The following is a 26,385-nucleotide window of genomic DNA, read 5'->3' on the forward strand; positions in this document are numbered from 1 at the left end:
ATTGCACAACCGCGCAAAACTGATAAACATGTAAATGAGATGGCAAGGTGAATTAGAACATGCTAAATTTCCCTTTTCTGGTCCTCCTGTGTGGCATGGTGCTCTGTCATATTTAGCCTGAGAGGTCTCCAGTGGAGGTTGTAGTCAAATAACTGGAAACTTTTAGCTCCTGGGGCAAATAGGATAACTGATGCCCTCACCTTTCAATGATAAATTAAATCCAAATATTCACTTGCTTTTGCTACCCACAACATTGCTTACAGGTTGGTTTCGCCTTTCGCTTAGTAATTGTTATGATACTGTTCATGTGTGATAGTTTGCCATTGGATAATGGTACTGCTGATTCGTTCTGCTTTGCTGCAAAAGTGCCATCATCCTACTCTACCTCCTGCTTTCTGAAACTTGGTTATGTTATACCTTCAGTTGGTACAGAACAAATAAAGGGGTTTGGTTTGGTCAGTTGGGTGCATTTTTAGTTGTCCTTGTCAAACCCTACCAGTTAGCCAGTTAATTTGCTCCGTTGTACTAACTTACGTTTGAATATTTGCATTTCAGGAAGATATGAACTTAAAAGAAGATCGAAAAGCACCATTGCGTGAGAAAGACTTTGCAACGAAGAGAGAGATGGTTATGCAGTATATTAGTGCTTCTTCAAATGCAGTAAGTACTTTCTGACCATTTCATACTGTATGTTATGTTGGAAGGAATAAAATGTAACTTTATTCAAGAACGGTCATCTGTAAGCAGTAAAGTGTTGCTATGTATAAATTAATATGGGACACCTTTGCAGCAACAAATATTTAATTATACCATTATATAAATGTAATAAAGGAACATGCTGGATGAAAAGGGTGCCAACGATTGGGGCGTGGAAGGGTGTTGGGGCATGAATATACTCTTTGCGCACAGCATCTTTTAACAGATGACTGACGCTGCCCAAATGTGCCGGCCCCGGGCGGGACGTGGGAACGTCCCCAAAAAATGGGATGTTCCCACAGAAAGTGGGACAGTTGGAAGGTATGGGGAATACTAACTCATTGCTTTAAGTTTCTGGACAGAGACATTTTCATTACCAATGCTTTTGCCACTAAGCTGTACTATAGAATAGATTGTTTTCAATGCAGATCTCATAATCCAGAGATATGCGCTGAAGGATGTAACCAAGCTAAAAACAGAAATATACGTAGAAATAATGTATCTAGAAGTGGGTTAACTCTCCGCGGGCGTTTCTTTTTACTTTTAAGGTGCATGCACACTGGGCACCTGAATCGCCCCATGTGTACACAGGAAGCAGTAGAGATGCGCGGCCCCACAGTGTCCCAATAGCCCGGCCAAATAGACACTAAAGTCAATAATATTCTTGCTAGACGCTGCACTGTCTATTAGGTTGTAAGTACAGGCTGCTGCTGGGGATAGTTACTGGCTTATTTCCTATAGCGACAGGGAGATTTTGACTAAATAAAAATAACTTGGTCAAAATCTCCCTGCTACAGCTTGTGTGTACACCCATTTAGTCCCGAATGCAGCATGGCCCTGCTCCCCCTTGCCGTCACTTAGTCCCTGCCGGCTCTCCTATAATTGTATAGTGTGTACCCAGTATAAATGGTTGTTTCCAGTTCAGTCTTGCAGAACTAACAAGAGTGGGATTTAAATTCAAGTGGGAATGGATTGCAAAAAAGGAAAATGTTAAAGTATGTGCATAAAAATATGAAAGTGAGGAGAGGAAGAGAAATATGCAGTACATCTACCTAAATTATTCCTATAAATGCTTGGTAGACAGTGTGGAGTGTGGAACTGAGATAAATTACCCGTTAATTAATGTAACACAATTTTGGTTACTCTCAGTCGTTGCTATCATTTCATCACCCCTATCATATACTGATTGTTCGGAGAAAGTCATACAGTGTTGATAATCATTTGATGCAGACGTTCCTCACTCCATCTAGCAAGCATTTATAGCCATAGTTTAAGTAGACCCACTGCAAATTTCTCTTCTTAGTTCACTCTCATATATTTATGCACATACATACATATATATATATATATATATATATATATATATATATATATTTTTTTTTTTTGACATTCACTTAGATTTTTCTCAGCTTCAAAAAAAAAGTTATATTTTAACACAATTTATAAAACAAAATATATACTAACCATATAACCGAGGATGGGTTACTAAATTAAAATAATTTTCTGGTTAATAATAGTTTCTTACAATGCGCAGCAAATTCTGTTTCGCTTTACAGTTGGCAGCAGTGATAAAACAAACTGTATAGTTTACAGACAGTCAAAAAGTTAGGAGGGCCCTGCTCTCAAGCTTACAATCTACAGATGCAATTTCTATATTGCATGCCATACTCCCACCCTGGCTCTCCCTTTCAATCTTTATACTGGTTTTGGTAGCACACCTCTCTAGAACTATTTAATTATATATAATCTCACTCAGAAAGGCTTCAGCCACCCAGGGGGATTTTAATTCCGTGCCACAACAGGTTGCAGGATAATAGGCAGGAGTCTGTAGATGGGAGCTACCAGGTAAACAGCCTACTCTATGAGCAACTAGGCCATGCCCCTTCAATCTCCTATGAGTAATTTCCCCCACTCATGGCACCCTTGCACCCCCACCTTCGACACCACCACACCTCCTCATCCACCTGTGTAAACACCACACACCCCCTCTCTATCCTTCAGTACACCCACACCCCCAAAATAGTGGTGTTTAGGGGGTGGAGCTCTTTACGGTGGTGTGAAGAGCGCCCATAGGGTGCGATGAGTCAGATAGGGTTTAAATATAGAAAGAAGAAGGTGAACCTCGAAGCCAATTAAAGCTGCTGTATGAGGGAGGGTGTAAGTCTCCCCGTGTAGAATATAGAGCAAAAAAAGGGGGGTTATACAGCGCTGGGTTTTTCTGAATGATGACAATTAAACACTTGGTTTAAGAAAATACAAAATACATTTATTGTACAGTGTAACAATTAAGAGAGTACTCTCTAAACATAGATAAAGAGAAAATTCATGTGTTAAAAAATTGCGCAATATGTTAAAAAATGGGGAGGGGGTGAAGAAGATGAAAAATGGGAATAATGCATGCACTGGGCTCCAAGAAAAAATGATGAAGACAGTTCATGTGCCAGTATCTGGTTATAGTTACCACCGATGAAGGAGAAATGTCAGGATCTCATCTGGGAACCTGAGAAAGTACCGGTTAATTCCCAGCTGGTGGGTCCAACTGCCTCCAGATGTTAGTAGAACAGGAAAGGTGGGTGGAAGATGGAATGGCCACCGCCGTGAATCTCTGTCCGGGAGGTGTGGACCTAGTTCTCCGTTGGATTGAGGCAGGAATGGTGGTGAGGGATGGTATAGCACCGCCGTGGATCACTGCCCTGGGAGATGGGGGGCTAACAGCCCAAGGTGGTGATAGCTGGTCCGGAATCGGTTTGCTGTACTGGAGCCTGGTGCAAAGTGGTTCAGGCTATTGGAAGGTCCAAGTCGGGGGATAAGCTTGGATAGATCTTCAGGATCTTGGATGTGGCTGAGCTCAACGCGTTTCGACGTCTTCAGGACGTCTTCATCAGGAGCAGTGGTGACAGGATGTGACAGGAAGCTGTATATATACCCCCTAGATCAATTGGGGGAGTGTTTGTAATGGTCATGTGACCATATAATTAGGACACAGAAATATGGAAAGAAACAGCATATGGTCATATTAAAACACAAGGTCATTATAAGGAGCACAGGAGAAAGCTTTAGTATATGTAAAATAAATCTAGACATACATAATAAATGAACAGATGTGTGTTGTTCAGGTGAGTGTGTTCAATAAAGTTATATGGTCACGTGATCGGGACTAATCACGTGACTGAACACAAACACACTGATTCCCTGAGCGATCTAGAAGCATTTTCAAGTAGACAGGATATATAGGGTTTAAATATTTTTCAATCATTTTTTTATTTTATTTACACTACTTTATTAGTATGCCTCAATAACCTAAGTGTTGCTCTGTGTGTTAAGCGATATAGATTAAATAAAATTATGGAAATCATAACCAGCACTGGGCTTTTTGAACTGCGACTGCTTCCCAAAATACAAGGCTCATATTGTTTAGGTGTCCCCTGTATATTTAATGAACCTTAACTAGGCTCTTGGCTTTAAAAACACAGAGATAAAAATGAGTAGGGGGTCTCCTGTAATTGTAAAACCAGAGCCATGCTTTAGTAGCAGGGAAGTAATGCCATAGCCAGAGGACCCTCTTCTTGTGTTCCTGTGGACAAAGCATTATTCTCTCCTAATGAGATATTCCAAGCTAGTGTAAAGTGTACCCTATGGCAGGGCTGTCACCATGGAGTTAATAACAGGGAAAGATAGAATCTAAAGGAACATTGTATTTTACAGAAGGACTACATGTCCTAGCAAGAGTCGTCCTCATGCCGGTACTTGAGAACAACACCATGCTTGGCATTAAGGGCCCACTCCTGTAAAAGAAATGTAAACACAGTACTCACAGGGGCAGATGTATGAAGGGTCGTTATGGGGGAGAATGGGTATCAGCGCACGTTATGTGCACTATACTGCTTCTCCCCCATGTATTAAGGAGCCGGGATGTGCCCCAGTCCATATTGACGCTGCTATCTAAATCATAGCAGGCCAAATGTATGAACGGTCAGCATCGCTGACCGTTCCGCCCGCTGTCGCTTTTGGCTTAGCCAGCATTAGGCTGGCGCAGCCCTATCTAAACAGCAGGGACAGCGCTGTCCCTTCTGTTAGCTCTGGGATGCGCTGGGTTAGCAGCGAGATCCCGCGCATGCCCAGTGCAGCCGGCCGGTGGACAGGAGACAGTGCATCAGTGTAATGAGGCGAAGCAGGAAGTACTATAGCTGCGCAATAAGTGCCGCTAGAATACGTCTGCCCCACACTATTCAAAAGTACACTTTAATACATACACACACTATACTTACTACTCAGTCCATGGCTCTGGTTGGTCCTGGTCAATGTAGAATACCACTACATGGATATAAAAAATATATATACAACTTATACATACTCTTGTCCCGTAGGCATCCCAGGAATTAATAGATAAAAATGCATTTCCCGATCCAAACCAGACACTCTGCCCTATATGTATATACTGTACATACAGTGTTGCTGCCGCAAGTAGCAGAAACCACATGAGTTCTGTCACTTGATGGCAGACAACCAATGAGCGCCAGCTGCCATGGTATCAGGCTGCTAATGGTCTGAGAGTGGTCTGCCAAACAGAATTGATGTTTTACCTTTAGTCTTCCTTTTAAAAGGCAATAATAGTGGCTTGGGCTGTATCTAAGGATGCATTTGAATGATTCAGTTAGAACCAGCATTTTAACTGGATTTGGACTTGTCTAGAGTCCCAAATGAAACCAGTTTCACAAACACTGTAGCTTAGAGTGAATTTGTAGTCTCACCAGGATCAGACCTACTCCATCTGAGAACATTAAGACTTCCTCCAGGCCTTCCCCTCAAGGTGATTGGGAGATCACCAGGACCAGGCTTAGCAGGAACATTTTCAATTGGACAATAGTGTCCTCCCCACATTCTCACACAAGCCTATACTGCTCTCAGGACATTTATAATTGTACCAAATAATGGGGCAGATGTAATATAGCGGCGCTTAATGCACCGCTATAATACTAACTGCTTCGCCTCGTTAGCGAAGCAGGAAGGGACATCGACAAGATGTATTAACGTCTTGTCTGACGAAGCGGGGGAGCGCTAACCCCCTCCGGCGATGTCCCCTCCTGGAGATAGAGCATCAGTTTACACTGATGCTCTGTTTCCTGCCCCCAGGCCGGCTCGACAGGGCATGCACGGGATCTCACTGCTCACACGAGATACCCAGAGCAGCCCAGAGCTAACAGAAGGGACAGCGCTGTCCCTGCTTTTTAGATAGGGCTTCGCCAGCCTGATGCTGGGGAAGCCAAAAGCCGCAGCGGGCGGAACGGTCAACGATGCTGACCGTTCATACATTCGGTCTGCTATCATTTAGATAGCAGCGCCGAAATGGACAGGGGCTCTTCTTCATGGAGGAGAAGCGGTATAGTGCACATAACGTGCGCTGATACCCCTTCTCCCCCGTAACGACCTTTCATATATCTGCCCCAATGTTTTCCCAGTTTTCCTCCTACTATCGATTACCTGCTAATGTGTTCTCACAGTGTACTTCAGTCCCACCGTGTGCTATTCCTATGTCCATTACTCCTACGGATTAAACTCTGCCAGCTGCAACCTACACAGTGCACACAGATGGCTGCCTCAAATGGTTCCTTAGTAGTGATACATTTATGATGTGGTGTCAAACTCAAGGTTTGTGTGCAATCGTTAAATATTTTTAATGATAACTATAGTGTTGATGATGTTATTGTGTATATTGGCTGATGTGTACACACTACAGTATATCGTTAATGATGCTCGCTTCTGCAGGGTGTTACTATGTCCTACATAGATGATAAGGGACTTTCTCAATGCCATCCCTCCCATTCCCCTTTGGTTGCTACTTGCACCAGCATGTTTGTATGCACTTGCCGATGCCAGCAACCCTGATGGCTCCCGTAGCTGCAGACATTGCTAAGAACACATTGTGCAGTGTGTACAGAGCTTCACTACAGTCAACTGCATGGCACAATACTTTCTATACTACCCATAATACAATTATATATATCACTCTACTTGGGGTTAATCCAATATGGCTTTCAGTATAAAATATATTTATATATACAGTATATTAACAAGGCAATATTAGATGTTTTGCTAGATGGAGTTATTGCCCGCTCCTTATTGTTTTCCACTAGTTTAAATTAATGCGAAATCTTTTGGGCTAGAAATTATGGAATGGTCCTTTTGTATGCTGGGCTTATTCATCCTTTGCATCCCATTTATGCTCACACACATCTTGCTCGGCATCGCTATTGATATAGCTGGCAGCACAATGCTTTCCTGGAAGTGTTGTTGCACATAGTGCAGCTGGTACAGCCATCCAACGTGTTCCTTCCTTGGGGAAAAGTGCTCAGCGATTTGTTCTCCATATAAATTGCTTTCTTTTTTTTCTATTTTTCTTTTTATATAAGTTGCAGCATGAAACCACTTGAGGGATTTTTAAAACCAATCATTGAGAATCTAAATATACTGCAGATGTTAGTTCAATTAAGTAAGTCTAATGAGCATAACATCTTCAATACATTTTGAATTTAAAATAATAATCTATCATTTGCACAGAAATATGTTCAACAATACATGCTGGTTGCCAGTTAGCTATTAAAGTGCACCTTTTTACTGTGTGTAAACTATTTAAATTACTATTGTGTAAAAACATTTCTAGCTGGTATTTGCTAAATTTATTACAGGAGCAAAAGTAACATGTATTAATAATCTACTAATAAAAAATGAAACGATTCCAAATTGCTATGGTTTCTACTTGAAAAACTGTACAATTATAAATGTAGCTGCTTACTCTTTTTACTATATTTTGCCTGAGTAAAGGGTAGAAAATAATTCTGCTTAATTATATGAAAAGTATTTGATGCCCCCTAGGGACACGGGCTGCTTGCAGTAATGATAAGGCTGCACGTTTCTCCATGTCTCTGGCATGTGGCTGGTAGAGAGCTGTCTCTTTAGTTTTCAGTCACATGGTGCTCTCCTGAGGAGCAACTAGCTACATGGCGGGCACAGATCCGATGTCGTTGGGGATTTACAAATAAACTACTAATTAACAGGAATGAACAGCATTGCTGTATCTCTACACTAGAACATGACATCTTATTACTGAAAGCCTGGAATATCTCTTCAGGCCCAGTCAAGTCAGACTCAACCTCTTCTCCCTGTCTGTTCCCAGAATTGTGGAATAGTTCAATGGCTCTTACATTAGCTTCAACGATCTTATAATATCAACACCGTATTGTTGACAATGACAGATTGTTGATATTCATAATGACATTGTATTTAATTGCATATACACATTTTGTTTTGTTTTGATACAGCATTTTATATATTAAAAAAGTGCTTTTTTATTTTTTTTCTTACGTCTTTCAGTTACTCAGGATTTGTCTACCTTATTTAGCACTTTCATTTACCTTGGATTTACAATATTAAACTCTTGGTTCTCTCCCTTTTTTCACTTGTTGACCGTAGTGTGTGTATGGGAACACGGGTCCTCACTGCAACTTACCTTCTGCCCACCAGCAGGCCTGGGCAGCGACCCGTGCACACCAATATAATTTTTTTTCTTTGCATTTTTCAAAGACAAAATTAGGTATTTAACTCCCTTTATCTCTCCAACACCTAAATAGATCAAGGCATCCTTATCTTCCCTATCTGGTGCCCATTAAAAAAAAAAAAAAAAACACAAAAAGGGCCCACAGACGGGCAATTTTGGGGCATGTTTAATCTGATGTTATTAGATCGCTTAGAAAACACTCCTACGTCGCTCCGTGTGTAGGGGCCATAGCAATATCCAGGTCATCGCCCTGCGATTAATATCCAGTGTGAACACTGACCCTAACATATCGCTCAGCACACAGCGCTGACACAATGCTGTGTGCTGAGCAATCTTGCTGAGCTTTCTAGGTGATTTAGCATCACTCAGAATACTCCACATTTGTAGGACCCATTACTTTAATACCGTAGGTTGTCTATATTTGTATCATCGTTCTAATGTAGTCTTCCTAAACCTAAAGTTTAAATGAAGACTGCGAAAAAAGTTTGTGCTGCCTGTGTCCCCGGGAGCCCTTCCCCCCCCCCCCCCCCCCCCCCACACACACACACACACATTCTGGGGCAGGCAGGGAGACTTCCATCTCACTGCCTGCCACCCTCCCTGGCTCCCTACGGCGCTCGCCAAAGAGTTTAAAATTCGCCATCAGGGGCAGGGAGCCCCTGCGGCGTTGAATGGGGAGACAAGGAGGGCTGGCAGTGAATGCTCCAGGATTCGCTGCACATGCCGAAAAAGGGCATTGAATACTGCCCATAGAATCCAGTTTCTCATGGTTTTGAAATGTGGCTCATTAGTAAAACAAGAGCCACCCGGTATTTATGAAATCTCAGTAACACTTTCTCCTTTTCTTGGCCTTCCCGGATAGCTGTATTCAAAGTCACTGTTGTAATCCACTGCAAAGTGTAGATCTATCGTTATGACACTAGATATGTACAGGTACTTTGCCCCCTGCCCTTTTCATATAGTCATATTATACAAAGGGGAGATAATCCTCACAAAGAATGTTATCTTGTATTGTTATGCTGTATGTTAGCAGTCACAATCATGTACAGGGAATACTAAACAACTATACAATGTAAAAGGATCTGTTTGATCATTATTAAAAAAATCTGTATAAACAAAGGTTATTTTCTCAGTTTGTGGTGTTTGCCTTATGGAGCATTTTAAACTAGATTGCATTCCATCTAGTGCAAAATGCATGTAATGTGCTAAAGCTGCGTGCATTTTGAACTAGATGCGATGCAATCCAAGTATGGGCAGCAACTACTTCATTTGCAACCCACCCGTGCATCGCACCAAGTGTGGGCACAATTACTGTTTTGGGTATGGGTTTTTTGGTAGGATGCTCCTATGATCAAGTGCTGCATCATACGGAATGCATTGGGACATATTTATATTATCTGTGTTATAGTTTACGCAGTGAAGAGTGGCTGCTGTTTTTGGAGCTGTCAGGTTTTTGTGTATTTTTTTCCCTTTAGTTAAGATAAAACTATGCGTTCCTAACATTGGCCAAAGCTCAAATCCCAGCCCATCTATGAACATAGCTCAAGCACGAATACTGTGCTAAACTGCTGTAGAGATTTTTATGTTTGGCAGTTGAGCCTGCTTCTTATGTTTTGTCACAGTTATGTGATGGTTGCCTTAGGCCAGGGGGGGCCAAACCGATCCTCAAGATCTACCAATGGTCCACAGCAGCATAGAAAGAAACAAAAACCAGTTGGTTGCCCGGCAGCCTAAGGTGGGTACACCAAAAGTGGTGACCCTACACCACTGACCATAAGAAAAAACTGAAGTTTAGGTGTTCGCCCAAAATTGAAAGTGATTCGTCCCTATAAATAATTGGACAGTCCTCTTCTCCTGATCACATGGATTATCACACAGTGTAATACCATACGTTACTCTCACTAGGAAACAGTCTCATCTTCTCCAAATAATAGACAAACAAAACTGAGGTTAAGTAGTATCCCTTGAACCGACTGCAATGAGACTTGTTTGTCCCAAGGTGGCTCAAACTGGTACCATAAATAAACAAAGAAAGGGTATATGGTGTAAGACCATTTTATTCATATAAACATAGCACACACAATAAAAAGTGGAATAGTGATAAAAAATGGCAAATTAGCAATGTTGGTGGAGAACTAGAATTGCTTCAGTTCTCATATGCACATAAAGTAGAAGGTGATAACCCGGGATATACCGTCTACATCAAGCAAGGTCAGTAATCAAATTCCATCCACGGTCCCACAAAAGAAGAGACTATAGCTCCAAGCGCGTTTTCGACCACATCTGTGGTCTTTCTCAGGGAGAATAATTGTAGTCCAATACTGGTAGATTATGTACCAGTGATGTCCAATCAAAAGAAAATGCATTCATAAAATGCACACAATGTCACATAACCAATAATGTGTGATCAACACAAGCCCATCCCCAAACTGATATGCTGCATTCCCACCACTTTCTACTTTCGGTCCGCGGCTCTCCGCATGCTGTGACGCTTCATCACTTTTGGGTGACGTCACTTATGCCGGAAGTGTGTGGCGTCTATATTCATCCCGGTTTGCCGCACCATGCCCCACTTCCGGTGGCCATGATGATATACAGTAGGATGTCACATGAGGCAGTCCTTTATTGCCCCACTTCTGGTCATGGCAATCCCATCTATTTTCTCCCGTTTTCAGCCCCTTTCTAATTGCTGGTCGCAGTAGCTTGCTCCTGCGACCAGCTGATTACCTCTGCGGCACCGCCAGCAGAGGTTCCTTTTTTTTATCAGCGACCATCTCTGGTCGCTGATGAAAAGAAGACACTGGGCAATATATTGCTGTAATTATAAAGTTGAAAAATGGTCTTTAAGCTTTTAGAGATCTTCTTCTATTTTTTCCCTTGCAAGATATATCCTACATCTGAATCAACGTTAACTAATAAAGCATTTTGTAACAAATATCTTATTTCAGAAGTAATGTTTTACATAGTCACTCTAATATCCTGTTCTTTCCTTCTGTTATGACATCTGCTCAAGCAGTGTAAATTAAAATGACATGCAAGATCTGCTGAGATCACCTGGAGCCATCACATTTTGCCTAGACAATCCAGTGAATACAGCTTTGTTAAATGGTTTTGAAGCAGCTGCACTGTTAAAGTATGTGTATGAGAGGATGTTATTCTTTCTATTCACTAACATAATAATGAATGCTCAGGAGAGTCATCTTTTATGTAAACTTTATCCAAGATGCAAGCAACGTAAAGTATATTCTATGTTTTTAGTAAAACTTTTTAGTCTGTATAATTGCATTACTTAAATAACAAGTAGGATATAAATTTGCATATCCAAAGTTTGTGCGAACATACATTTTCCGGTACTTGTGAGTTATCCGGGCTGCCGATTTTGTCCTTAAGTTTGGTTAACTTAAGGACACCCGACTGACGCCCCAAATCGGGGGCATCGCGTCGGTCGTGGCCGTTATAAGGGGCCGCGACGCGATGGACCCGATTTCCCATAGACAGCAATGTTAAAATAAAATGACAATGTGAAATTGGGCAATATGTTTTTTAAAAAAAATGTTTCATGGCCCCCCACCACCGTTAAATCCACCCCACTATTGACGCCAACCCGAAGCGTGGCGAGCGCAGCGAGCCCGCGAGGGGTGGCGGTACGCGTCCTCCGACCTTTTCATGCCCTACTATCCACTAGGGCGTGGAGTGAGAACAGAATAGTGTGGCGAGCGCAGCGAGCCACCGAGCCCGAAGCGTGGCGAGCGCACGCGGACACCTGTGAAGCCCGCAAGGGCACGCGGATACCTGTGAAGGTGTCCGCGTCCCCTCGCGGGGCTCGCCACGCTTCGGGCTCGGTGGCTCGCTGCGCTCGCCACACTATTCTATTCTCACTCCACGCCCTAGTGGATAGTAGGGCATGAAAAGGTCGGAGGATGCGTACCGCCGCCCCTCGCGGGCTCGCTGCGCTCGCCACGCTTCGGGTTGGCGTCAATAGCGGGGTGGCGTTAACGGTGGTGGGGGGCCATGAAACATTTTTTTTAAAACATATCCAATGTGAAATGGCCATATTGGCCAATTTCACATTGTCATTTTATTTTAACATTGCTGTCTATGGGAAATCGGGTCCATCGCGTCTTTTAACATTACTGTCTATGGGAAATCGGGTCGGAAATCGGGTCCATCGTGTCTTTTAACATTACTGTCTATGGGAAATCGTGGGCATCGCGTCACGGCTCCTTATAACGGCCACGACCGACGCGATGCCCACGATTTCGGGCGCGATGAAAAAATCGGCAGCCCGGATAACTCACAAGTACCCATTTTCCTGTTTCGTTCTGCTCTGAAATGCTTTGGGGACATCTAGGTTCTCCAGAACAGTGAAAGTATAGGTTCAGAGTGACTGAAAAAGTTTCCTGGCTGGAATGCGGTTGGCTATTATTACCCTCCCAATATTTCATAATTATAGTGCTATAAGGCAATGGTTGCAAAAAGCGTGCTCAAGAGATTCACTCAACCCCTAGGACGCAAGAGTTTGTATGTTAAAAACATATTTTGGCATAGGTTTATTTTCTTAAATGCCAGATGATTATCGTGCATTTGATGCAGTATCCAGATCCCAAATGCCGAACAACAATAATAGCAGGCGTCACATGATAATTAATTGATATTCTAAAATTGCTGACCTGTCATAACCCTACTGTTTCTGAACGATTTGCCTATTTGTAATATTCCAGGCTATTGGCAAAGTATGGCCGGTTAATGTACCCAAATGATAAACTAGTGATGCATTTACCATTGTTCAAGTCGATGACTTGGCGTTATACACCATATAATGTAAATGTGTAGGGAATGATGTAATTTAACATGTTTTGATAATATCCAGTGTGTTCTGCTTAGTTGAATAAGTATTTGTAACTGCATGGGCAATGCACTTAGGCAGAATGTTTAAGGTATATTATTCAAAATAGTTTTGGGAATAAATTGTTCTTAGGAGTTTCTCGCATAGTCACTGCTATGATCATGACCCTGGCACCTGCAAGGGGTCTCTGGGCAAGCAGTTTCTTTAAAATACAGTCCATGAGTATGATTTTTGACTGTGTAAAATGTACAAATTTAACTATTGTCTTTCAGGATTTTCTGTGTGGAACTTTCTATGAATGCAAATGAGTTTGAGATGTTTGCATTGTCGAAGAGACATGTATATGTTAATCAGAATGTTCTTAAGAAATCAAACTGGTTTGGTTTATATATATATATATATATATATATATATATATATATATATATATATATTATATGTAAAATCTGAAATGGGAGCAGAAAATTTCTTTGTCCCATTATTTAAGCCTTTTGAAATGTAAAATGTATTTATTTATATTTTTAGACGTAGCTTGATTTGTTAGAGATGGCAGGGTGGAATTACAGGGTGTGTAAGATCAGATAAAAAACTGGAAATACAGGGTATAAAAGTAATAAGACCAAATTCGGAAAAAAATATTTATTGAATATATCGTTACAAACAATAAAAATTCTTCAAAATAAGACCCTTGTGCTTCAACACACTACTGCCAACGAGTTGTCCACACTCGGAAGGCACCTTGGAAGTCCTTTTCCGGAATGTCCTTCAATGCCACTTTTACCTCAGGTACGGTCCCATTGCAGTGTCCTCTGAGGACTGTCTTCACTCGATGGAACAGGAAAAAGCCTGCCGGTGCCAGATCACAACTGTAGGAGGGCTGGGTAAGCATTGTGATGCCGTTCCGGGGCCAAGTCGTCGTTGACTACGAAGCTGGTGTGGCTTGGTTCATTGTCATGAAACAGCAGCTTTTGATAGGCTTTCACTCCCGGACACTTTCTGGTTCATGGCTAATGTCTCCATAGCCGATTTTCACGCATAATTAAATGGCATAGCACTGTTCAATAGAACATTGCATTTTGTGCTTCAACTGAGCCTAGGGACAGGGGTCCACCAAAACCTGTAGGCGACTGACTTCCCCCTCCATTGAACCCGCCTGGATCATGCACGTACAGTCGCGTCAGAAAAAAATGGTCTCATTACTTTTTATACAAACCATGTATGAGCACGAGAGAGATACTCTAACTGAGTATATACTGTATATACCTTCTGTGACATCAAGAAGTAAACTGCTGTAACACATGTATGCTGTATCCCTCTTTCAAAAGAGGAAGGGTCTTTTTAAAGACTAGTTGGGACTTAACCTTTATTGTTAGTTATTCTTAAAATATTAAGAGGGGAGCCGGATATCCGTGTTCTTATATACGGAACTGCGGGTCCGGGTCCACTCCGCTTATATGTGAAATTGGTAAGAAATTAAAATTGGACATACAGGTCACACATACATATAAAGTGAAGTGCTTTACGCACTTTTGAAGTAAGATAGTGTGTGGTTAAAGATTAAAAGGTGTTCGCCAGACTTGTTACTGTGTTCTAGTTATTGCTGTACGGGTGATTAGGACACTGGAATTTGGATATAGGACCGTTCAGTGTTCTTAGGGTGTTGGTATCAGATATATCTATATCTTGTCCCTTTTGTGTGTCTCTCTTTTTCACACTCGTATCACGGTGGTGTGGTTTGGTGTCTTGACTATGCCAATTCTTTGTGCGGTATGCACTTTGACACCTTTCTCTTATCTGGCCTTGAGTAGAGGGCGGGTGGTCGGGTATAGTTATATTCGGTAGTGTAACGTATTAATAACCTTTTACAGGAGTCCTACTGCTATCTAGTAGTCAGGGAATTACTTTAGATCGTTGTCTTGTGTTAATACATAGTGTTACATACACCTGGTCACTCTGGTTCTTATAAATGTGACTCTCCCGGGTCGTGCTACCCTATGGATAGTTGGTAGCTGTTTAATTACAGGTTATATCCTGCTTTAAATACGCTGTCTTCCACCACTCTCTCTACATAGGTCTTAATTCAAGGTCACCGTATACCATTAATATTCTCTTTTTCTTCCCCTGCACGGGGTTTTGTATTTTTATATATATTTTTAGGTATTAAAGTTTTACTGTCCTATCCAATCCCTTAATGGGTATTGGTTCCAGTTGGGGGATTTAATACAATTTTTGGGGGTTAATGGTCCATTTTCAGTATTCCACTGCCATCTAGTGGCTTTAATTGGGAAATACCGGGATCAATTCCCCTATGTTGTGGGTAGCTACCACCTTAGTTAGATATGAATACTGAGTTGCTAATAAATATTAGTAAACGGGTTGTATTCCCATATTTTCTTAGACAGACTTCAGTATTAAAGTGGTTTGCCCAGTATGTGCATTTATTATTTCATGCAAGTTGGGTCTCACTTTAGCTGTTAATCACATTGGGCTTATATCGCCCTATTATAACTGGTGGTTATGCTTCAATGCTTAGATGTATTGAGCTCAGCTTCTGCACTCAATTATCGGTGCAGGTTAAGTCTCACTTATGGCTGAGCCTGCTCCCACAATCCCCTCCGTTTTGCCCTAGTGTCACACACTGTACAGCATTTTAACATTCATTCCTTTGTAAATTCACATAGTTAGATACACAGTAACAGAGGTCAATAGTTCACACGTGTTTCACATTCAAGCTTCCTCAGAACTGCCTTCTGAGGAAGCTTGAATGTGAAACACGTGTGAACTATTGACCTCTGTTACTGTGTATCTAACTATGTGAATTTACAAAGGAATGAATGTTAAAATGCTGTACAGTGTGTGACACTAGGGCAAAACGGAGGGGATTGTGGGAGCAGGCTCAGCCATAAGTGAGACTTAACCTGCACCGATAATTGAGTGCAGAAGCTGAGCTCAATACATCTAAGCATTGAAGCATAACCACCAGTTATAATAGGGCGATATAAGCCCAATGTGATTAACAGCTAAAGTGAGACCCAACTTGCATGAAATAATAAATGCACATACTGGGCAAACCACTTTAATACTGAAGTCTGTCTAAGAAAATATGGGAATACAACCCGTTTACTAATATTTATTAGCAACTCAGTATTCATATCTAACTAAGGTGGTAGCTACCCACAACATAGGGGAATTGATCCCGGTATTTCCCAATTAAAGCCACTAGATGGCAGTGGAATACTGAAAATGGACCATTAACCCCCAAAAATTGTATTAAATCTCCCAACTGGAACCAATACCCATTAAGGGATTGGATAGGACAGTAAAACTTTAATACCTAAAAATATATATAAAAATACAAAACCCCGTGCAGGGGAAGAAAAAGAGAATATTAATGGTATACGGTGACCTTGAATTAAGACCTATGTAGAGAGAGTGGTGGAAGACAGCGTATTTAAAGCAGGATATAACCTGTAATTAAACAGCTACCAACTATCCATAGGGTAGCACGACCCGGGAGAGTCACATTTATAAGAACCAGAGTGACCAGGTGTATGTAACACTATGTATTAACACAAAACAACGATCTAAAGTAATTCCCTGACTACTAGAAAGCAGTAGGACTCCTGTAAAAGGTTATTAATACGTTACACTACCGAATATAACTATACCCGACCACCCGCCCTCTACTCAAGGCCAGATAAGAGAAAGGTGTCAAAGTGCATACCGCACAAAGAATTGGCATAGTCAAGACACCAAACCACACCACCGTGATACGAGTGTGAAAAAGAGAGACACACAAAAGGGACAAGATATAGATATATCTGATACCAACACCCTAAGAACACTGAACGGTCCTATATCCAAATTCCAGTGTCCTAATCACCCGTACAGCAATAACTAGAACACAGTAACAAGTCTGGCGAACACCTTTTAATCTTTAACCACACACTATCTTACTTCAAAAGTGCGTAAAGCACTTCACTTTATATGTATGTGTGACCTGTATGTCCAATTTTAATTTCTTACCAATTTCACATATAAGCGGAGTGGACCCGGACCCGCAGTTCCGTATATAAGAACACGGATATCCGGCTCCCCTCTTAATATTTTAAGAATAACTAACAATAAAGGTTAAGTTTTAAATGATTACATAAATCATCTCTTTTGGTGTGCATCCACTGTGCAATTTTCTTTCTTCTTTTCTTCAAACCAGTCTTCAAACCCTATTGCCCGGATAGCACCCCCGCCTAAATATTTTGAATAACACGGCGGTTCTTTTCTTCCAACAAATAAAACCCTATACAAATGAAATAAGGGTATAATTAATCTGTGTGCGGACCCCCCACAACCCTTTCCCCTTCCCCTCAAAAAGCTAAAGACTAGTTGGGCAATAAACATCTTACTTTACATCTTGCACACAAAATGAATACAACACGCAGTCTTGTTCATCCCCTGTTCTGGGATGAGCCAGCATTTCTAAGCTCTGCCTGCTACTGTGAAGGGCTTGGGCCACACCAGTGGGAGTCAACCAAAGCCAGTAACAGTTTGTGGCAGTGTACATACACCACAGTAAACCGTTCCAGGGCTGGTGGTAGGACCTGGTGGTGGCAGCAAATATTTACCTCTAATTGCTAATGGTCTACGATTCCCAATCCAAATCCATGATTGTTTGGTGCAGGCAGCAAAGGCACATGACCTCAAAACCTCAATGTGGAAGACCCATTTGTCATATTTGTAACATTCCAGCCTTATGTCAAGGGGTCAGGACGAATATAAATTCTGGTATCTTGTCAGGAGAGATGTCTGTTTGGACCACAGATATAGAATGATATAGGGTTTTATACTTAATGGCGCAGTACAGCCTGAATGAGTGTTAAAACTTCTAAAATGTCACCACATTCAAATTTGAAACGCACACATTAATCACATACACACACGTTGTAATAAAAACACAATATCAAGGTGCAAAAACCCCCCGTAATAAAGTCAAAATTGCTATACGTGCCTTGATCCAGTTGTAGGTATTTATGGTGCTTTGAGGTCGAAGATGTGTTCTTATTCACAATCCAAAAGTGTTCATGTTAGGAAGACTTGAACCGTGGAAAAAAAATACAATTAACCACTGTTTGCACGCGCCAAAAAATGGGTGTAGCCACATGGGGTGCGACAAATGAAAATGGGTGTGTGATACACATATGCCCCAAATAGTGCAGTGGCAGATACACAGAGGCCCCCAATAGTGGCAGATACACATATGCTCCCATGGTGCCAGGTATGCCCCCACAGTGCCAGATACTTCCCCACAGTGCCGGGTATGTCCCTGCTGTGCCAGGTATGTCCCACGGTGCCGGAAACCGGTATGCCCACACAGTGCCGGGTATGCCTCACAGTGCCAGATACAGGTATGCCCCGCAGTGCCAGATACTTCCCCACGTGACGGGTATGCCCCCACAGTGCCAGTTTCCCAGCAGCAGCACAAGTCACCGTTGTTGCTGCTGCCAGGGAGAGGTCACTCCGGTGTCCCCCTGCAGTGCTGTCACTGTCTGTGTCGCCGCCGCTGCTTCCCTTCTGAGGGAAAGGAGAGCAAAGCACGCCACACGTCTCTCCTTCCTCCATCACTTCCCTGTGACTGGGCCGTCCGCCAATCAAAGCTCGCAGGCCGGCTTCTCCTCAAAGGGAGAAGGGAAGCAGTGGCAGCTGGTAATGGAGGGACAGGTGGCTGCAGAGTGGTCGACCAACCAGTAGCTTGCGATCGACGGGTTGACGACCACTGGTGTAGAATATGGGTGGCAAGTGATTGAACTTGTAAAGAAAACATAAGAAACACAATTATTTTCTTAAATATTTGCAAAATAAAGGCGAGCACCATGTGTTGTGGTGTAATAAAAAAATGATGATTGTGGGCATACCATAACTCACACTCAACAGTGAGGAAGCTGTGCCTATCAAGATTTCTTTACACTGCATGGAATGTGCCTTAACCTTTTAAGTTTTCTGTGGAATTACGCATGCCAATATGCCCTGCAACAGATCTGCTGCTAAATCTGTGGCAAGGCATGCTGGCTTGTGTAGTGCCAGAGCAGCTAGAGTGTCTCAGGTTACGGTTAATTGAAACTCATTGTGCCTGCACAAACACTGGTTTAGTTGTGTCACCCATACAGTCAGATTTCCAGAAAAGTCACATAATAAAAATTCCATTCCCTTATGTATCGCACCATAACTTATTTGCAATGACCATTGGACTAAACCCTATCAAGCGTTAATTCCCCTCATAGTTGTGATAAATATGTCAAGCACATCATGTAAGACCTGGCCATAGTTTGGCTGCACTATGGGCCTGACTCAGAACTGCTGGCTGGGCTGCGAGTTCTCAGAGCCAATTAGTAGTTATACGCTGCCCCACAGAAGAGAAATCCCGCTCATGTGTCAATCACCCTGCGAGCAGCCAGCAAAAGGCTATCTTTGCACAGACTGTTCCACATGCACACAGTGTCCGTTTAGCTGATAAGTCTATATTTCAGAATATTTTCGACTTTTGGATGTAGGAGACTCACCCTGTATTGATACGGTCACGACATGAACCTTCCTATATTCTACATGTCAACATTTTGAGCGTTAACATTTTGACATGGTGAAAATGCCCACAGTCAATATATAGGAACATTTGTATTTTTACATTTTGTACATGTCTATATTTTGTGTAATGGTCTGCTTAGAAACAAATGGCTATTAACACTAGTTGGTTAAGTCAGTCATTGCAGGTGTTATTACAGCACATTTGTATACATGAGATTCCTTCCTGACATGTGGCTATGATCCACTAGCCATAGCTATCGTCCGATGTGATTGAGCAGTGAGGCTCCTTCATGCTCTGCTTGCTTTGGGCATCCTTTTTTGACAATAATGCTTAGGGCGGTATTCAATGAGAATACCTGCGAGGTGCAGCGAATCCTTTTTAGGATTCGCTGCACATTCGCCACGTTCCGGAGCCGGCGGGCTCCGGTATTCAACGTGTCAGGGGCTCGCTGCCCCTGACTGGCGAATATGAGCTCCTGCGGCGATTGCTGCAGGGAGCCTGAGGACGGTGCCAGGCAGAGAGATGGTAGTCTCTCTGCCTGCCCCAGAACTTTGTGGGGGGTAGGTGGGCTCCCCGGGTGCCAGGCAGCACAGGCTGCCCCCCGGGGGTGCCAGCAGGGGAGCTTATATTCACTACACACGATCGTAACGATCGGGTGCAGTGAATATATGAATATGTAATGAGCGGCTCGGCTCCGGCGCCCCCTGCTGGCTGCTGTGTAAAAAAAAAATATATATTTTTTAAAAAAAATTAAATAATATATATTCATGTGCTTACAGCACATGAATAAAAATAGCATGCCCCTCCTCAGAATAAAATTCCTGATTTTTTGACACCAAATGTAAAAAACAAAACACTTTATTTTAAAAGTTCACATTCCACTTCACCATAAAAAGATAGCGATTGCTACTCGGTGAATTATGGTGAAAAAAACCTTGAAATGTATTCGCCATGTGGTCATTGAATAGGGTGATTCACCGTTTTAGTCAGAAATTCGCCAAACAGCACAAATTCGCCATAAAAACATGGCGAATCAGGCTCATTGAATACCGCCCTTAGTTACAACATAATGGGGCAGATGTATGAACCAGCGTTAAGTGCAAAAATGCACTTAACGCTAGTTAACTGGGGGATTACGATTTCCCTAATGTATCACTTTCGCACCTAACGTGCGCTAGTGACAGCCCGCCGTGTTACGCTCGGCGGGGCTGTCCCCTGCAAACCCCCCCCCCCCAGGGATTAACGGCCGGCGATGTATTAACAGCCTTCAAGGCGTTAATTCACCCCGGCCGCTTCGCCAGCTCAGGGCTAGTGGTGTCCTATCCCCCACTGTGGGGGGACAACTGTAGCCCTGCGTCTGGCTTGGGCTGCACTGGAGATCTCGCGGTTTTAGCGAGATCTCGCGCATGCCCAGAAAGCCGGCCGGGGACACACGACTGTGAAGTGCGCATGTGCGGGGTGGCGAGGGAGCCGTTAAGGAGAGCCGTTCACGCTGGGGATAACGGCTCTCCTTATCTGCTTAATACATCTGCCTATAACGTTTGCCCGCTTCTCCACGTTATGCTGGAGAAACGGGACTCGTTATTCGCCAAACATAGGCAGATTAATACATCTGCCCCAGTATATCAAATGAATCAGCATAGTCTTCTTGTGCATCCTAGCTGCATTGCATTTGCATTTGCATCTACAGGTCCATACACACTTGGCGACTATGCCCAGCGTGTATGGGGGGGGGGGAGGTCTCAAGGTGTTATTATTGAAAATATAGCATACACACTGAGCGGCTTCCCCTGCCCGGCGTCGACGGAGGGGGGGTGGACGGCTTTGCGTAGCGCTGAGCTATGCAAAGCCGTCCTCTAAGCCACTTATCTGCTGGTATTACAAGCAGATGAGCGGCTTTCCCGGCGATGTTGCGTGAGTGCGCAGCAGCACTCATCGCCGGGGCATACACACTGGGCGGCTTTGAGCTGAAAGCCGATCAAACAGGCTGTTTTGAGCGACTTTCAGCTCAAAGTCGCCCAGTGTGTATGGGCTTTAAGACACATTTTTGGCAAAATAGGTGATTGATGTTATCAGAGTCTCAAAGGCAAGCCGATAAAGTATGAGGACATTTCTGTTGATCTCAAAATGTTATTATTGAAAATATAGCAAATTGCGCATCTAGGGAAAGATGTATTAAGCCTTAAAAAGAGATAAATACGAGTGTGGTGACAATTGATTTAGAAGGTTTTCATATTTGTTGCTGACCTACTGTATACTCCCATGTTGACATTTTGGTTGTGTACATAATGTAACTGTCGACATTATAGCAGCTATACTATGTTTGCCTACATTTGTACCGATTGTACATTATACTGCAACACTATTTTTAAAATTGGCACTAACTTAGAATGTGGGAACCTTTGCTACACTGTAGCGTTTCCTATCTTTATGTGTATATCATTTTCCTTTTTTTTTTTTTTTACAGTAGAAATTACTGGCATTGTAGATTTTTGTTTTGATTTTTAAAACCAATTAACGAACACAATTATTTACTTTCTTGCTATGGTAGACCGCCACTTTAACAGGCATAGCCAGTTATTAAAGAATTCTTCTGTGAACTGGATAATGAGGGTCTAAGATTTTGACAAATGAAAATAAGAGCTAATTGGTTTGGATTCATTGTATCACTAATCTTTTTCTTTTCTTTCTTCTTGGCTGCACATAATTGAGGAGTGAATGGCTGCCAGTTTATTGGCAAGCATGGATTTGATGATTCATCAGAAAACCACTTGATTCTGTGTAGCCCTTTATCTGCTGTACGTTTACAGCACAAAGGCTTCCCAAACAATGTCATTCAACTTGCTGTGCTCAAAGTTTCGTAGAAAAAATGGACAATGGAGTTGACGTTGTGTTTTATTTTGTAGTAGTCCCAATTAAAAGGACAGTGACACCTAAAAATGGAAGATTACATGTGCAGTAAAGGCACATTTATACTGTATGTAAGCTGGGAATGCATGTTCTCTCTTTAATCTTCTTTTGACTCACCAGTTCTATGAATGCTGCTTAAATGTCAATTTTTTCTATACATCCTGGCGGTATGTATTGTTTGTTGCTGCAATAACAAATAATTATCGCATACTGTATACACAAAACAATACAAAAAATATGCACCTATATTTTGTTTAAATTAGCTTTTATGTAGTTTAGTTTAAAACATTTTAATATTGCAGATACAAAGGATGTATTAAGGGCGCCTAATCCCTTATAAAATATGTGCAGCTATCTGTGTGTCCATGACTGCTTTTCTATCATGATCCCTATTCCGCACAGTACACCACATAAGAAGTCTTAAGATGTCATTTATTTTAGGTATTGCATAATGAATAATATATTTCTCTAACTTTACTCTTTTGATTTATAAAGGTGAATATCCTCCGTGTCGCCAAACATACTTTACTACTTCGCATTGCTTCCACATTTGTACATTTACCAAATAAATGTTTCACTTTTTTTTTTTATTTATAGAAAGTTTTTTTCCAGTATAATAGTTTTAATCAAAGTAAGCAAGCTGAGAACTGTTTTTTTTATGATTACGTTTCTGCTAATGATTATGTATTTGTATTTAAAATAAACATTTTGTATACATTTATGCATATTCATGCTCAAATTCACCGCCATGTTTAGTGCTTTGCATATATTTGAGACCTTGATTCACTATTAATGCATTGTTTGCAAAGAGGATCTTATTCATGGTCAGTTTGAAACTTTATAATGTGCTTTTTTTTTTTCAAAATTGCAATTTGTGCATTTCGCATATGCAAGTTTTTACAAACCATAGGAATATTAAGTTGCAAATGTGGTTTGTGACTAAGGGGCTGGCACCAGGATTGCATTGAGCATAAAGTTGTCTGAAAAGGGTATACTGTACATTTGATCATAGTTTTCGTGCTGTCACAGCTAAATCCAAGAAACAGTCTGGTTTGGGCATGCCCTCATATAGGGTGCCTGAAAAGTTTCAAATGCAGCCACCTGAAGGGATCTGTGTTGCATGTGCTTTAACCCCTTCCTGACAGAGCCAGTTTTTGCGTTCCTGACAGAGCCCTTTTTTTCAAATCTGACATGTCTCACTTAAGTGGGGATAACTTTTTTTTGCTTTTACTTATCCCAGTGATTTTGAGATTGTTTTTTCGTGACACATTGTACTTCAAATTAGTGGTAAATTTGGGTCGATACAGTCTGTGTTTTTTTGTGAAAAATACCAAAATGTCGTAAAAAAATGGAAAATTTAGCAATTTGCAAAATGTTAAATTTTCTGCTTGTGAGACAAATAATCATACCACTCAAAATAGTTAATAACTAACATAGACCATATGTCTACTTTATGTTTCCATCATTATTTCAACTTCCTTTTAATTTTTTTGGACACTAGGAGGCTTACAATATGAATAGCAAATTCTCAAATTTTCAAGAAAATTTCAAACACTGATTTTTTTAGGGACCAGTTCAGTTCTGATGTGACTTTGAGGGACTTGTATGTGAGACACCCCCATAAATGATACCATTTCAAAAACTGCACCCCTCACAGTATTCAAAACAGCATTTTGGAAGTTTGTTAACCCTTTAGGTGTTTCACAGGAATTAAAACAAAGTGCAGGTGAAATTTCAAAATTTCATTTTTTTTGCAGATTTGCAATTTTAATACATTTTTCTAAGGAACACAGTACATTTTACTAGAGAAATGTGACTAAAAATTGATTCCCCCAATTCTTTTGTTTTCATAAATATCCTATATGTGGCCCTAGTGTGCACGTTGACCAAACCACAGGCTTCATAATAGAAGGAGCACCTACTTGATTTTGGAGCCTCCTTTTTATGAGATTATTTTTTAGGCTCCATGTAGGTTTCTAGGCACCATAAGATGCTAAAAGTTAGGAACCCCCCCACAAGTGACCCCATTTTGCAAACTACACCCCTCAGGAAATTCATCTAGGGGTATAGTGTACATTTCAAACCCCCAGGGGTTTCACCAATTTTGATACAAGTGGGCAGTGAAAATGAAAAATTACATTTTTTTACACAAAAATGCAGTTCTGGCTCAAAATTTTTCATTTTCAGAAGGTATGAAGGAGAAAAAGCACCCCAAAATCTGTGCCCCAATTTCTCCCGAGTACGGCAATGCCTCACATGTGACCAAAAAATACCATTTGGGTGCATGGCAGGACTCAGAAGGGAAGGAGTGATTTTTGGATTTTGCAGCTCAGATTCTGGTGGAATGTTGGTGGGTGCTATGTCACATTAGCAAGACCCCCCAAGCACCAATACAGTGGAACCCCCCCACAAGTGACCCCATTTTGCAAACTACACCCCTCAGGGAATTCATCTAGGGGTATAGTGTACATTTCAAACCCCCAGGGGTTTCACCAATTTTGATACAAGTGGGCAGTGAAAATGAAAAATTAAATTTTTTTACACAAAAATGGGTACTTATGTAGTATCTGGGCTGCCGATTTTTTGATTGTATGCCTTAAGTTAAGGCATACAATCAGATGCGATGCGATGCGATATCGCATCGCATCGCATCCGATATCGGATGCGATATCGGATGCGATGACCCGATTTTTCCATAGGAATCAATGTTAAAATGGACTGAGTCCATTTTAACATGGAATTCAATGGGAAAAATGGGTCCTTTTCATACCCCTACTATCCAAGTGGGCATGGAGTTGGATATAAACCTGTGGCGAGCGTAGCGAGCCACCGAGCCCGAAGCGTGGCGAGCGAAGCGAGCCCCGCGAGGGGACGGTATTCGTCCCCTCGCGGGGCTCGCTTCGCTCGCCACGCTTCGGGCTCGGTGGCTCGCTACGCTCGCCACAGGTTTATATCCAACTCCATGCCCACTTGGATAGTAGGGGTATGAAAAGGACCCATTTTTCCCATTGAATTCCATGTTAAAATGGACTCAGTCCATTTTAACATTGATTCCTATGGAAAAATCGGGTCATCGCATCGCATCGCATCGCATCGAATCGCATGGTCGCATGCGATGCGATGCGATCTCCCGATCCGACCCGATTTAGAAATCGGCAGCCCAGATACTACATAAGTACCCAAAAATGCAGTTCTGGCTAAAAAATTTTCATTTTCAGAAGGTATGAAGGAGAAAAAACACCCCAAAATCTGTGCCCCAATTTCTCCCGAGTACGGCAATGCCTCACATGTGACCAAAAAATACCAGTTGGGTGCATGGCAGGACTCAGAAGGGAAGGAGTGATTTTTGGATTTTGCAGCACAGATTTTGGTGGAATGAATGGTGGGTGCTATGTTGCACCAATACAGTGGAACCCCCCCACAAGTCACCCCATTTTGCAAAGTACACCCCTCAGGGAATTCATCTAGGGGTATAGTGTACATTTCAAACCCCCAGGGGTTTCACCAATTTTGATACAAGTGGGCAGTGAAAATGAAAAATTACATTTTTTTACACAAAAATGCAGTTCTGGCTCAAAATTTTTCATTTTCAGAAGGTATGAAGGAGAAAAAGCACCCCAAAATATGTGCCCCAATTTCTCCCGAGTACGGCAATGCCTCACATGTGACCAAAAAATACCAGTTGGGTGCATGGCAGGACTCAGAAGGGAAGGAGTGATTTTTGGATTTTGCAGCTCAGATTCTGGTTGAATTTTGGTGGGTGCTATGTCGCATTAGCAAGACCCCCCAAGCACCAATACA

The 26,385-nt window shown here is 41.9% G+C and overlaps 1 protein-coding gene across 3 annotated transcripts in view; it reads left to right on the forward strand.

Annotated features, from left to right (window-relative positions):
* DIAPH3 (diaphanous related formin 3) overlaps positions 1-26,385 on the forward strand; it is an 870,768-nt gene that overhangs the window by 200,704 nt on the left and 643,679 nt on the right. For all 3 annotated transcript variants that reach the window (XM_083168891.1, XM_083168892.1, XM_083168893.1), the window contains one exon: positions 556-660. In XM_083168891.1, the coding sequence (XP_083025017.1) occupies positions 556-660 (105 nt within the window). The remainder of the gene's footprint in view (positions 1-555; positions 661-26,385) is intronic.

Source organism: Crinia signifera, chromosome 2 (genome assembly GCF_055691185.1).
Source record: "Crinia signifera chromosome 2, ASM5569118v1, whole genome shotgun sequence".
NCBI classification, from domain to species: domain Eukaryota; kingdom Metazoa; phylum Chordata; class Amphibia; order Anura; family Myobatrachidae; genus Crinia; species Crinia signifera.